At 41.0% G+C, this 13,026-nt stretch overlaps 1 protein-coding gene across 1 annotated transcript in view; it reads right to left on the bottom strand.

Moving 5' to 3' along the window:
* The window catches only part of LMLN (leishmanolysin like peptidase), a gene marked incomplete at its 5' end in the record, with an annotated part of 29,295 nt that overhangs the window by 14,609 nt on the left and 1,660 nt on the right, over positions 1 to 13,026 (bottom strand). Inside the window, 8 exons of the mRNA XM_025196950.1 lie at positions 1,644 to 1,751; positions 4,068 to 4,185; positions 5,776 to 5,870; positions 6,132 to 6,237; positions 7,665 to 7,843; positions 9,085 to 9,202; positions 9,485 to 9,567; positions 11,460 to 11,490. Coding sequence (XP_025052735.1) covers positions 1,644 to 1,751; positions 4,068 to 4,185; positions 5,776 to 5,870; positions 6,132 to 6,237; positions 7,665 to 7,843; positions 9,085 to 9,202; positions 9,485 to 9,567; positions 11,460 to 11,490 — 838 coding nt within the window. The remainder of the gene's footprint in view (positions 1 to 1,643; positions 1,752 to 4,067; positions 4,186 to 5,775; positions 5,871 to 6,131; positions 6,238 to 7,664; positions 7,844 to 9,084; positions 9,203 to 9,484; positions 9,568 to 11,459; positions 11,491 to 13,026) is intronic.

Raw genomic sequence — 13,026 nt, 5'->3', positions numbered from 1 at the left:
GAAGCAACAGAAGCTTTCATCAGGCAAAGTCTACTCTGAAAAATATTTTATTTTAGTAACATAGGAACCTGTAATGCAATAATAGAGGGCACCACCTGAGAGACAGAGTCCAGTTTATATTGAAGACAGCCATCTCAGCTAATTCCTGCAGTAACTCGATCTTAAAAGTAGCTCCCACTACTCATATTGGCAGGTTGTTCCAGAACCTTATTGTTCTAATAATTAGAAACTTCCCAATTTCCAGCCTTAAATGAATTAATGTACCAATGAGTATCAACTGGCCTTGTGCCAACATTATCCTTTAGTTTAAATTACCTTTTTTCTTCCTGATGTTACGCTCCGATTTCTAGACAGTAATCATATTCCCTCTCAGCCTTCAGTTCAGCTGGCTAAACAAATCCACCTTAGTTTCCTCTTGTCAGACAGGCTTTCCATTCCCCCAAAATAATAGTGGCTCTTCTCTGTAACCTGGTTTAACCTCATCATTCTTAAAAATAAGCGACCAGAACAATATATACTATTCCAAATGAGGCCTCACCAGTGCTTCAAACAATGAGGTTAATACTTCCTGCCCTCATGGAAATCTTTTACTCAATAACTTCAAGTCCTTCTCCTCCGTCAAACTGGAAACTCCCAGTTTATACGAAAGGGACTTGTTACCCATCTAAGTGCACAACCTTGCAATTACTGCTCTGAATTAAAATTTCACTTCTATTACTCCAGTCCTCAAAGTCATCCAGTTCTTCAGTACTGGAGTCTGAGCTTCGCAACTCCTCTGCTGTTTCCCTTAGTAGTACACAACACTGATTTTGCTCATTTGCTTCATCCATGATTATGAAGTAACTATAGAGGAACACCAGCAGAGGCAGAGAGCACAGGGCAGGGAGAAGAAAGAGCAGCAGATCAGACAAGGGAAGGGGATTGAAGTGGCACTGGGGGTGGGCCTAATTTGTGGCACACATGCTAAAAAGGTTGGCCTCCACTGAGCTAAACCACCACATATTTAATTAGGGAGAGGCCACTTTCTTTGATCAGAGGAAATTTCTAAGGGGGAAATGAAAAAACCCAGAATGATCACAGAAAGAGAGAAATTCCAGGTAGTTATTAGACTGCATGCTCCAAGATCTGAGATAGAGGGGAGAAGGGAAGAAAGGATGAGAAAGGTAAAACTGACTCAAAGAAAAAAAAATTCTACCCACATATTGCCTCCATCAACTTCCCAAGTGCTTTTATTTCTGTAGTTTTCTTAAAAAGAGAGGCTAATTTGTTTTGTTCACTTCCATACCAACATACCACGATCTTTGCATAGCTCTACTATGCTATTAAGTTCTAAAGGGGAAGTTGGAGAAGACAGGTAAAAGACTACAGAAAAGTGAACCCCGGGCTGCACCGCACCTTTATTACTAGGTGTTGTGGAACCTTGTACTCGGAGATGTAATAATTTGGGAGAAAAGCATGAGAGTGAACAATGTTCAACACACACCGTTTAACACTGTCTATATTATAGTATATTTCAGTTTTTGATTAAATTTGACACAGCTGAGTTTTCAAGACTAGTGGGATGTAACTGTATACTTTAAAAATTCAAAGTCTCCATTTGTACTTTGTGGTCACTGCAAGGGAATATAATTACCAGCACTAACCTCCAACAACCGCTTTTCCCAGTGATTAAGTTCAGTACCCATGCCACCTTGATTTTCAAGCTCCATTCCCTCTAAGACTGGACAATCAAAATGTTTCCGAGCTTCTTCCTTCAAAACAAAAGCAGTTTCAATCCAACTTTTAAAATACTGAGAAACAGTCAGACATGCAGTTCTCGATGTTAATGTATTTTTGAAGAAAGCTATTCTCAAACTCCCCTTTACTATACAAAGTTATTTTCCTTGTAGAAATAATGCAAGGAACTCAGAATTTCCTTTGATTGACAGTTCCAATTAGTCAGCAACTCCCCCACAGACTCCTGCAATCTGACTGTTTATCACCCAAAAGTTATTTACCATTCTTACTTTTCCAACTTCTTTATCAATTACGGCCATCTAAGAAAACTATTGAGCAAAAAATGTTTTTTTAATTCCCCTTTTCGCCAAATAGCATAGAAAACCTCATGGTTAGATCCATCTCCAGGTATTCTGAGCAAATCGTGTTCCCCAGTAACAAGAAGTTTTTTTGATTTACAAAAACTGACGACAGAAAAAACTAGACTTTGATGGAATTTTCTGTTAGAAATTTCCAAACCTATTCAGCAGATAATAAGCATCACAACTTACTCAAGATTTATAGCCAGCCCTCCCAACTTCTACTTCAAAACATGGTACTGGCAAAGATGGGCAGGAGAATCTAACTATGTCTATGAACAGATATTCAACTGCAGTGCTGCCAATTTCTGGGAAATCTGCAGCATTGGAAAATTGAGCAGGAAGGGAAGGCTCACAAACATTATAGCTCTTCAGCCAGAGGGCTGGAAAGTCACCCCAAAGGTAAGTTCTCCAGCCAGAGGGAAATATGGAGCTGCTCCCTCCCCGCCTTCCCACTCCCAGGGAAGCCTCATACCTGACAGTCTGCCCTATCCACTATCAAGGAAAAGGGGAAGGCTGTCAATATTCAGCTGGAAACTGCTTAAAAATAGCAACTGCCAAGGACAGCTCTTCTCACCCCTGCCACCCTGATAGTGCCACTGCCAAAGCCTCAGCTCTTACCAAGGCTCTTAACAGTGGCAGGAGGAATTTCCCTCACCATAACCCTTACACTATCCCCTCCACTCTCTGCCTGTCTATGGCACCTACTTCACTGAGCAACAGAGAGCCAGCAAGAGCTTTAGCTAATTGTTGAAGCAGCTACAGCAGCAAGATCCTCACAAAGCTTCCTGACAGCTCATCCCGGATAGCCAACCCACACACTCTCCCTCTTGCTCCCTCACCTGAGAGGGACCCCCGCCCCCCATAGCACTATGTGAAACTGAACAGGCATTACATATGGTGCCGGGAAACTTTACTCTTAGGCAAGGCTGCTGTTCGAGATGGCTACCAGGTTGTGGCGGAATTGTAGGTTTTTTCCACCACAAACTACTTGAACGCTTCCAAGCTCAAGTTTCGCGCTGGGGAAAGGGCTGGCCCCTATTCAGCGCTTTGAAGAGTTTGGATACAAGTAATGTCATTTTCCTGAAAGCAAAAGGTGTTGCAGACTTGCTGTGAACATTTCCATAAATCTAAGATGTATATAACGTTTGTTTGACAGAAAATTGCCCAACCTAGAGGAGTGGGCAGTTAATCCTAGTCCAGCACAGCCCCCCTCAGTGCTGCTGCCCTGAAACTGACTAGGATCTGTCAATTTCAAGGCAAAGCTTTCCCACTCACCATGTAACAAGCACTAATGAGAAGTGAACAGCTGAGCAGAGACCTAGGCCAGGCTCTGACTAACAAGGTAACAACAATGAAGTGTGAAAAGCTGAGAATCCCATGTGATTTTGTAGGCAGGATTAAGTCAATTTAAGCAATGCTTTTTAAATGAGGAAGTCAGTGGGATTTGGCAAATGGCTAGTGCCATTTACAAGATTTGAAAGGCCTTACCACAGGCCTCTCTATGTGGTTTATACTGCATCACCATTACTGTTTGAGATAAAACACTATGCAAAAAAGGGCAAACACTGAAACGGGGGCAGGATTAAAAGACCAAATCCCTAAATCAACAGAGGTTGTAGGTGTATAAAGACCCATGCTCAAACTTGATGAAATGAAGGAGAGAGCAGGATGGAGTAATGTACTTAACCACCCAATCTACTTTGACCTTTCACTGTACACTTTGGTCTCCCCTAACCCCAGCATGTTCTCCTCACATTTAATCCGTCTCTCTCCTTACATGTTAAAGTTACTTAATTATTTTCTCTCTCAATTAACTATGACTATGATTTTTCTTTAAAGTTTGATCTGAAGAAGATGATGCAACCAAAAAAAAGCCCCTGTGCTCATATTCAGCTAGTTAAAAGTTTAACAAGAAGAGGTTGTGCCTGGAGAACTGCTGGGCTGTGGTCACACACACTGCAAATACAGCTTAAATCAACAAATACTTACAATGACTCGAGGTGTAACCAGAAGAAATACATCATGGCGCAGCATTTTACCACCTCGTATATCCCACAACCTCACTGCTTTACGAACAATCTTGTTGCTCCACTGATACAAACCTAGACTGTAAGGAGAATGTGTCAGGGATCTAAGCAATAAACCTAGGCTACCCACCAAAATTAAACATTGTTACCTTCCCTAACTGCACAAAAATATTTGTATTACTTTTCTCATGCATTGTTGAAGGTGCAAGATTTAACTTGGGCAACACTTCTTTTGTACTAGTCTTATAATAAACCTACTTCCCATTTGGTGATAAGACAAACTAAATAAACGTATTGAAGTAATGCTTTCTGAGTCACGAAGTATCCTCTATAGATGCTATAACGTGAACCTGTCACTTGTACCTGAAGGAAAGAATCTAAAAGCTAAGAACTTCTGCTTGCAGAATTACATAAAAGGAATCTGTTTGGACTAAGAAGGGAAAAACATTAGTTGCAGAAATATTTATACTAAAAAAAGTCCAAACTGAGAGTTTACTGCTTTTTATGTTTAATTTAGCATACTGTGAATTTTGTTTAATGGTATATCCAAAGAAATACAGGCAGAAGTTACCAGCTGACATTAAGCTATTACCTATTTAAAAATCCTGGAAGAAGGGAATTTGGAAGCTGGCCGTCCTACATCAAGTATATTCAATTACACTGGTGTCTGTGATAAATACAGTTCCTGATACAGTAAGTAATTAAGTATGTGCCCAAGTTTAAGAATGAGCAGCACTACCAAATTCAGCAAAACCCCATACAAACTTGAGGTGCTGACAGGCATGAAAAAAAACCAAAACACAAACAGAACAGCAGTCTACCAGAAGAGGAAGCACATTAGTTTGATGTGGCTCCCCAGCATCTGTATAGATTGGGTGCTTCAGGGGGGGCTTTTTGGCGTTCTCTCTCATAGCTGATAAAATCAGCCCCGCTGATGCTCCTAATCTATACAGACATTGAGCAAGCCGAGTCAAACTGACATGATGCCTCTTCTTGGCATATGCTGCACTCAGTGCGGGAATGGGCCAAGCTGAAAGTAAAGTGCTGGTTCCCGCCCCATGTCTGTAAGCAGCCTTAAAAAGTTTAAATGCCTCACTGAATCAGATCCATAAAAGACTTTCCTTGTAGTCCTCTAAGGCAAAACTCCTGAGATGAGAGCAAAATAAATAACTTATATGTATTCCAGTAACTACTAACACAAAGAACAACAAGGCTCAATGCTACAATCAGCCACTGTGTATTACCATATCATTTTAATGAGAGCTTAGCTACTCAAGTTAAAGTCTACAGAAGAGGCTGGGACTGAACTCAAGCTGCTGCCATGAGTTAAAATCCAGTTTACACGAATTTTCCTGCTATTTTAACCCAAGATAAGAGCACACGTGTTTTTGCAATGGAGTCATAACCTGGGGCACCCTGTATCTGGTCATCTTGCTTTCTAGGGGTAATGCTTGAAAATAATAAAAATGCTTCATTCTAATAGTATAGAAAGTCTACAAGATACGAAACCAACATCTGAGCATGATGATAGTGGATAATAATTCAGCAAGAGACACAAATAGGGTTTTTAGACAGGCTAACAATGAACATGCATTAATAAAACAAGAAGTGACAGCCATTTTGATAGCATTCTTTTAATAAACTAGGGAAAATGAGATTTAAAAAAATACCTCTTGTTAAAAGGTGGAAGACCATCTGCATATCTTGCTGTCAAAGGATTTCCATCATCATCACGATAAAATGCAAACAGCCCAGCAGAAAAACCCTTAAGGAGAGTCAAAAAGCATTTTTAGACTGTATTTGTTATTGGTCTGTAAAAAAAACAACATTAAGAGACCAATATACAACGCCCCAATAGATACACTGAGAATATTTCACCTGAAAACAAGTAGGAGAGATGCTGAAGGATGCTAACCAAATGCGTTTTCCTCACACCCACCGTTCTTTCTTTGAAAACAACCTCAGAGCATACGAGGTAATAATGATAAAATTATGGAAAATTACATTTTAAAATACTGAGTCTTACCAGTGCATGGATAATTTCATGTTTCACTGTTGACAGCATGCCTATAAATTCCTGAGCTTGAGTAGAAATCATATTTGGACACAAATTAGCATATCCAGCTATTGGCCTAGAAGACAGACATCAGTTTTATTTATTTTTATTTTTTTTTAAATGAATTGTATTCTTACAAAAAGTGTCAAGCAATTTAAGTCACATTAAATATGAAATAAAAGGTTATGCCTAAAACATGCTTAACCTAAAAAGAGAAGTCAATTAATACCAGAACTCAATTTAAAAACAAGGCCTTGGGTATAATGTTCTCTCTGGCTATGTAACAGCACACATCTAAAAATACTCTAAACACAGCATATAGAAGTGCAATAACCAGTCAATGAATTAACTCATTAAAATGCAAACTTCCCTACCAAGCAGCAGCCACTATACAAAAGGTATGTGTTTACATAAAGCCTACATTTTATATTAAGAGACTGCTCTATCCACTCTGCATAAGCAGTTAAAATTTATTAAAATTTAGATTACAGGATATGAGGATTATTATTTGATCTCCCAGACCTGACAAGCCAAATAAATTCTTCTCCACTGCCAACACTATTTAAAAAAAAAAAAAGAATTAAAAAAGTCAAGCCATTAAAAAAGAACTTGGCCTACTGGACACCTTTTACTGTACAAATCTGTAAACTATTTTTGACAAGACCAAACATTGCTCTTAAAAACCAATTTGTTATACCACAACCATAAAGACTCCGTTCTCTCCACTTCTTCTCAATCCCTAAAGCTTGCAGCAAATGCAGTTTGCTGATGTTTAAGTTACATAATCGGTCAGAGATTACTTGATGGGTTGGTCTGTTACCATGCTATGAGCCATTAAAAAAATTAGAGATGTTCACTCCGCTGCAGCTTGGAAAAATTCTCACTAGCTGACTGTACAAAAATTTAGGATGACAGTGCATTGCCAAGGGCAATTTCAAGGAGGCTCCAGACAAGTGAGTGAGTCTAGGGACAATGAATGCAACTACAGAAGCAAAAAATGCATGTGTAACCATATTTCTGCAGTTATGGAGTAACCCTAATTCTACTTAAAACTAGGGAGAATTTTACCACTTACTTCAGTTAAGCAGGTTCTTGCTTTACTATACTATAGCAGGCACTAAGAGAGAAGGTTTGACTAGGATTCTTAATTTTTCAATTTTCCTGGGTTTAGTGTTATTTGACAGTTTTGTGGTTGCATAAAAACATTTAACTTAATTTGTACTTGAACGTTTAAGAAAGGTATTCCTATCTTCCTCATCTCCGCACCTACTGGCCCGCAAGGAAAAATAAAAAGTTCTGAACATGTCACCTACCTACAATGTCACATTCCACTGCAATTATATTCCACCTATTATATTCAGTTACAGATGTGCATTCAGCCAAACACACTTAGATAACTCAGTAGGCAAGTGATGGGAATTATAATTCAGATCCAAAGATTTAAGAAACAAAAAGACCCTCATTACTTAATAAATACAAATTTAGTCTAGAATTAATTCTTACCTGTCCATTTCTGCTTCCAGTTGGCAGTAGGCTGCATATGCAATAATATTTTCCTGACCACACCTTTCTGTGGTAAGAGCACTAACATAAAGTACAAAGTCAGCGTCTCGAACCCCTTCTTGGTCTGGTATGCCAACAGGTCCACAATGCCATTCATTTTCACTGCACACTCTACATTGCTGTGACAGTGCAATTGAAGTGGGGGGGGGGGGAAAAATAAAATTAGCTGCAATAACTGCTGAATTCCTAGAAATTTAGCATATTGATCTTGAAGCCAAAATGTAGAAAACCCTTCCCGTGGACAGAATAAATATACTGGAGGCAAGATATGTCTGAAGGCAACTAGTGATTTGGATTCCACACCTTTGAATGCCAAACTTGAGATGTCTTAAAATGCCCTGAGTTTCAGAAGCTGAGCAGTTTGAAAGCAAGGCCATGTTTAGGTCTTTAAATTTGTACATCCAAATGTGAGGCACCCTTAATCACTAAACAGCTTTGAAAATCCTGGCCCAAAGCAACACTTAATATGGCTGAGACTACATTTATTATGAGCATGTCCCCTGATTCAATTTAATGAAGGAACTTTAATGAAAGCCTGTGTCCAAGCGTTACATAGTTCATTTAGAAAAAGGTTTCAGTTAAAGCTACAACCCTTACAGCAAATTAAGAGAAACCTTAGACATCTATTTTAGGGAGAGTCAAAAATAGTCTAGTGAAAAAATAAAAGTTGTGGCAATGGAAGATTTCGTTAATTAAGAACTTCAGAACTGGACTCAAGTATTAATTTTACAGAAGCTGAACAAAATGAACAGGTGTTATGATTTTTTGGAGAAAAATGCAAAGATTTAGGATGATATACTTTACTGGACCAGCTATGTAATTTGGATAGTCAGACAAGCTTTTGAAAGCAAGGCATTCTTCATTAGGTCCCTGTCTTGCATTCAAATGCTTGCCTAACTCTATCCCAACTACGTAGTTGGTCCAATAAAAGAAATCACCCTAAGAAATTCTTACTTCTTGCATAATTTTGGCACCATCATGGCTACAACAAATTTTTTACATTACCATGATATTTTAAGACGTATGATTACATCTTAGTCTCTATAGTCAACATTCTTACTCAGCCAATTCTCCTTTGTGATTGTGCTTTTACTGCATAACAATGATATACTTTCCACATAAGTGCATTGTAATGTAAATATAACTGTCCTTACAAAAGAGTGAATTACTGGACTTCTGTCCTAAATTTAAAGTTAAACAAACACTACTATTGCTTTAGATCTGATTGTGTCTAGTGGCTCACGCATGGTCATCTCCCACAAGTAATCCACATAAAGACAGACATATATTAACTTAGCTAGCAAAGTTCACAAGCCAAAGTACTTTGAACACTGAGCAGAAGTCACATGGTTTGAACTACCTGTAGATGTTCCTCAGGAACCACGACTGGCCCACATTTTGTGTGGTCTGCACAAGCTTCTTGGCAGTATCTATGAGGATCGTCTTTCTTCGTTAAATACTGGCTTGTTGCACACTGCCTTCAATTAACATTGATAAAAATCAGTATTATTTCACAAAATTAAAAGGCAACCTGGAAGAGTACCCGAGGAGAAAAAGATACTGGAATAGAGAGATGCAGGAATATTACTATTCACATCTCCAATGTTAAAAAATATTATTTGAGAGGTTACTGTTGTACTGCACTGGAAAAAAAAAAAAAAAAAAAAAAAATCAAGATATTTTTCTACAGCTGCAATAAATCCATTCAAGATATCTTTAATGTCAATGGAGCCAAGAATATCAAACAACACTAAACATACCTGCTTAGTAGGATAGTGCCAGTAGGTCTGTGGACTTGAAAAGTCTTCTCCAAATAAGAAATAGCTTGTGGAAAGAGTTTGTTCTAAATAGAACAAATATAAAAGCCACAAAAAATAGGTGAAATACAAGAAGATATTTATCTTAGAGGCAATAATTATCAAATTACAAGGCATCTGCCAAATGCCAAGGCACAGTGGGAGAGTAGACAGCTAGAAACTAAGGCTTACTAAAGTAGGCAGTCATTACAATCCCAAACAACTTTCCTAAATACATTCATATTTTGTTCGCAAATTTGACAGATAAAAAGCAGCGCAGCATAACTGAAAACACAGCTTACAATGCCACCCTAATCATAAGTGAAAAAAATCACTAAGTGTAATGGGCTCAGAGGTGTAAGCTTCACTAACTATAAATTAGTTCCTATTCCAGCTTCAAGGGTGACAGAACTTGCAACAAATTATACATCTTCCATAAACTGCACTGAGCAACAGGGTACTTTACACCCCCCTACAGTCAAATATACCTCCTTCAATTATTAAAACAAAGAATTCTAACAACCCATACCTTTGCCATTTCCATTCTTCAATTATTTTACTTTGAACAATGGAAGACTACTTGTTGAATAACTAATATTAAAATCTCAGAAGCTATTGCTATATTTCTCTACTACCTAAAGGACAGATTTTATTATAAAATAAGCCAGTCAGTTCCTGAACAGAAATCAGACTAAAGCCCCTGCTACATGTTACATATTGTACTCAGTTAACTAGTAAACTGAGCAATAAATTTAGACTGGCCACATATGCGAAGTAATTATCACATGATGAAAAATGATTATTCAGCTATAAAGAGAGGCAACCAGCTATAAAGTTAGTGCCTGACAATGTGTAACAACTCTAGAGCTGGTTTCTATCCAGCTTTAGTATGAACATGCAGCAGCGCCCTAAAATTAATGCTGCAGGAGCATGCATGTGCAGTCTGCAGCACGGCAAACCCATGTGTGGTGCCAAACATGCATGTGTTCACTGCACTGCTAATTAGAGAGATCTGCACCAAAAAAAGAAATCATACCAAAAAAAGCAGGGTGGCACACATGGCTGCAGCATTTCCTGCCCAAAATCAGAGCCTGGCCTACCAGAGCCATGCTCTGGCTGCTGGCCAGGCTCCACGCGCCCGGATCGTCACTACTGCAGCCCTGGGAGGCCCCCCAAGAACCCAGGTAAGGTGGCTGGGGCCAGCCGAGGCAATCTATCGTGCGCCAGAGTGCATGGGCAGGGGCATGCCCGGGGACAACTAGCAGTGGCAAAAATGTGTGACACTGCTAGCTGCCCCTAGGGAAACACACTTTCCCACTCACGGGGGCACCCACTATGTCCACATTTCGGGGCTGGAATAACTTCAGTATCAAGACATAACAGACCACATGCTCTGCAGTCTTTAAAGTTCTGGAGACCTTTCACTGAGACCTGCTGAAACATGTTCGATGAAAGACAGCAGAACATGGCTAGCTTAGATGGCTTCAGGACAGGAGCTGGAAGGGGAAGGGGAGTTAAACAGCTCAGCTCATAATAGAACATGCTGCCCATCAGGTAAAGAGATACAGCATTTTTTTCTTCACAAAGGAAAAGTAATTAGGAAGGAGTGCAAATTGGATTTAACTGCAGCTAAGACACCATGGCACTGCAACCTCAGCAACAACAGTAATGTCTGGTTGCCATGACAGATCCCAAAAGGCTTTCTTTACACATAAAGCACAAGTGAAACCCAGGCATTTTGGGGGCAAAGATCAGCCCACGTGCCAGGACAGCACTAGGGAGAAGGGAATTTGCAGCTACACAGACTTTGTTTCCTTGAGCAGACATCTTTACCCCTGAAGCAGACCTGACTGCTACCAAAACAGAAGTTCATCTCCACAATAAGCCTATGTAGACAGACACAGCATATGCACAGAAATGGGAAAGAAGAGCAACTTACCTTTATAAGGTGTCTCTTCTCTGGTAGCAAGCTAAAAAAAGATGAAGAATTGTTGTTATTGATGTATGTATAAGACTTGTGAGCAAGCCTCAGCCTTTTGGGAAGGGCAGCATACAATAAAAGCCAGATATAAATAAAAAACACTCCCTTAACAATACCCCAGTTTAATCCTGCTCAGTTAATGTCTGCCCAAATAAAAAGGTCTTGCACAACTTTTGGAAAATGCCCAGGCTTCGGCAATCTATACGAGGAGGGAGTTCCAAAGCAGAGGAACTCCAACCAAGAACAATCATCCATTTTTGCCAAGCAAGTTTGACACAAAAGGTGGTACTTGTAGAAGGCTGCTCTGAGCTGACCTTAGGGATCAAGGTGGAGTATAAAGGGCAAAGCAGCCCCTTAGGTACAGAGGGTCTAGACTGGTTTAGGACCTCAGAGGTCAAAATCAGCACCTTGAATCGCACCCCAACAGCTAGTGGAAGCCAATGCAGACTCTGGAGCACCCAGCCCCATCAGAAAGGGGCCACTGCATTCTGCACTAGGCTGCAGCTCTGGCTAGCCAACAAAGGTAGGCCCACACAGGGAACATTGCAGCTGTCTAGACTTGAGGTTATGAACACATGGATGATCATGGCCAGATCTGAATCTGAAAGAAAGGGTCGCAGTCTTCTCATCAGATGGAGCTGGTAAAAGGTATTCCTAGCCACTGCCACAACCCGAAGATCCAGGTACAGCAAAAGATCTAAGGCTGTGGAACCAAGTGAAAAGGGGAGGCTGAACCTCAGCAATAATGGGTGTTCTTATGCCCCATAAGTCATGAGCAGGGATCCCGGTTTTCTCCAATTAAAAACTGCAAATTCTAGGATTTAAAACCCGAAATCCATGATAAAAATTAAAGGCCCCCCACAGCCCCTCCCAGGGCTGCTGGTGCCCCACACTCTCCCCCAAAGCCTCAACAGCCCTCCTGATGCCCCCCGCAACAGCCCCCCAGACATGCAGACACAGACACTGACACCCACCCCAGCAGGTAAGTGGGGGGGGGGAGGGAAGGGCGGGGAAGGGCAGGGCAGAAGAAAGGGAAGGTGCTGGGGGAGTAGATCAAGAAGGGGTGGGGAGGTGGGAGTGTGGCCCTGTACCCACTTCCAGGAGCAGGGCTGGGGGGTGACTGCAGGGGTGCCACTCTGTGGGCCACACACATGCTGGCCAGCCTGACAGGAGGTTCACACACGAAGGCCACCACCACAACTCTGCCACTGCACTTTGCGCTACCATCCCATGGCCACCTGAATGGCTTTGTGGGCAAGTGGCGCAGGGCATGGCAGCAGCAGTGTAGTGGCAACCACCGTGTGCAGGCCACATATGTGCTGCCCGGCCGGGGGGTTAAACAGGGGGGTGAAATGGGGGGCTTGCACCCCCACCACCACCTTGCGCCATGCCGCTGCCTCCGGCCACACAGCTCCAAGCACGGCTCTGTGGCAACAGGAGCACAGCTCCGTAGGCAGCAGCTGTCACCGCTAGCACAGGCAGCTCCACAGGCAAGCGGCAGCAGCCGCCCATGCCAGCAGTGACA

Source organism: Alligator sinensis, unplaced genomic scaffold (genome assembly GCF_000455745.1).
Source record: "Alligator sinensis unplaced genomic scaffold, ASM45574v1 scaffold4_1, whole genome shotgun sequence".
NCBI classification, from domain to species: Eukaryota; Metazoa; Chordata; order Crocodylia; family Alligatoridae; genus Alligator; species Alligator sinensis.
Note: the sequence above shows the minus strand (reverse complement) of the source record. Positions and strands in the feature narration are given on the sequence as shown.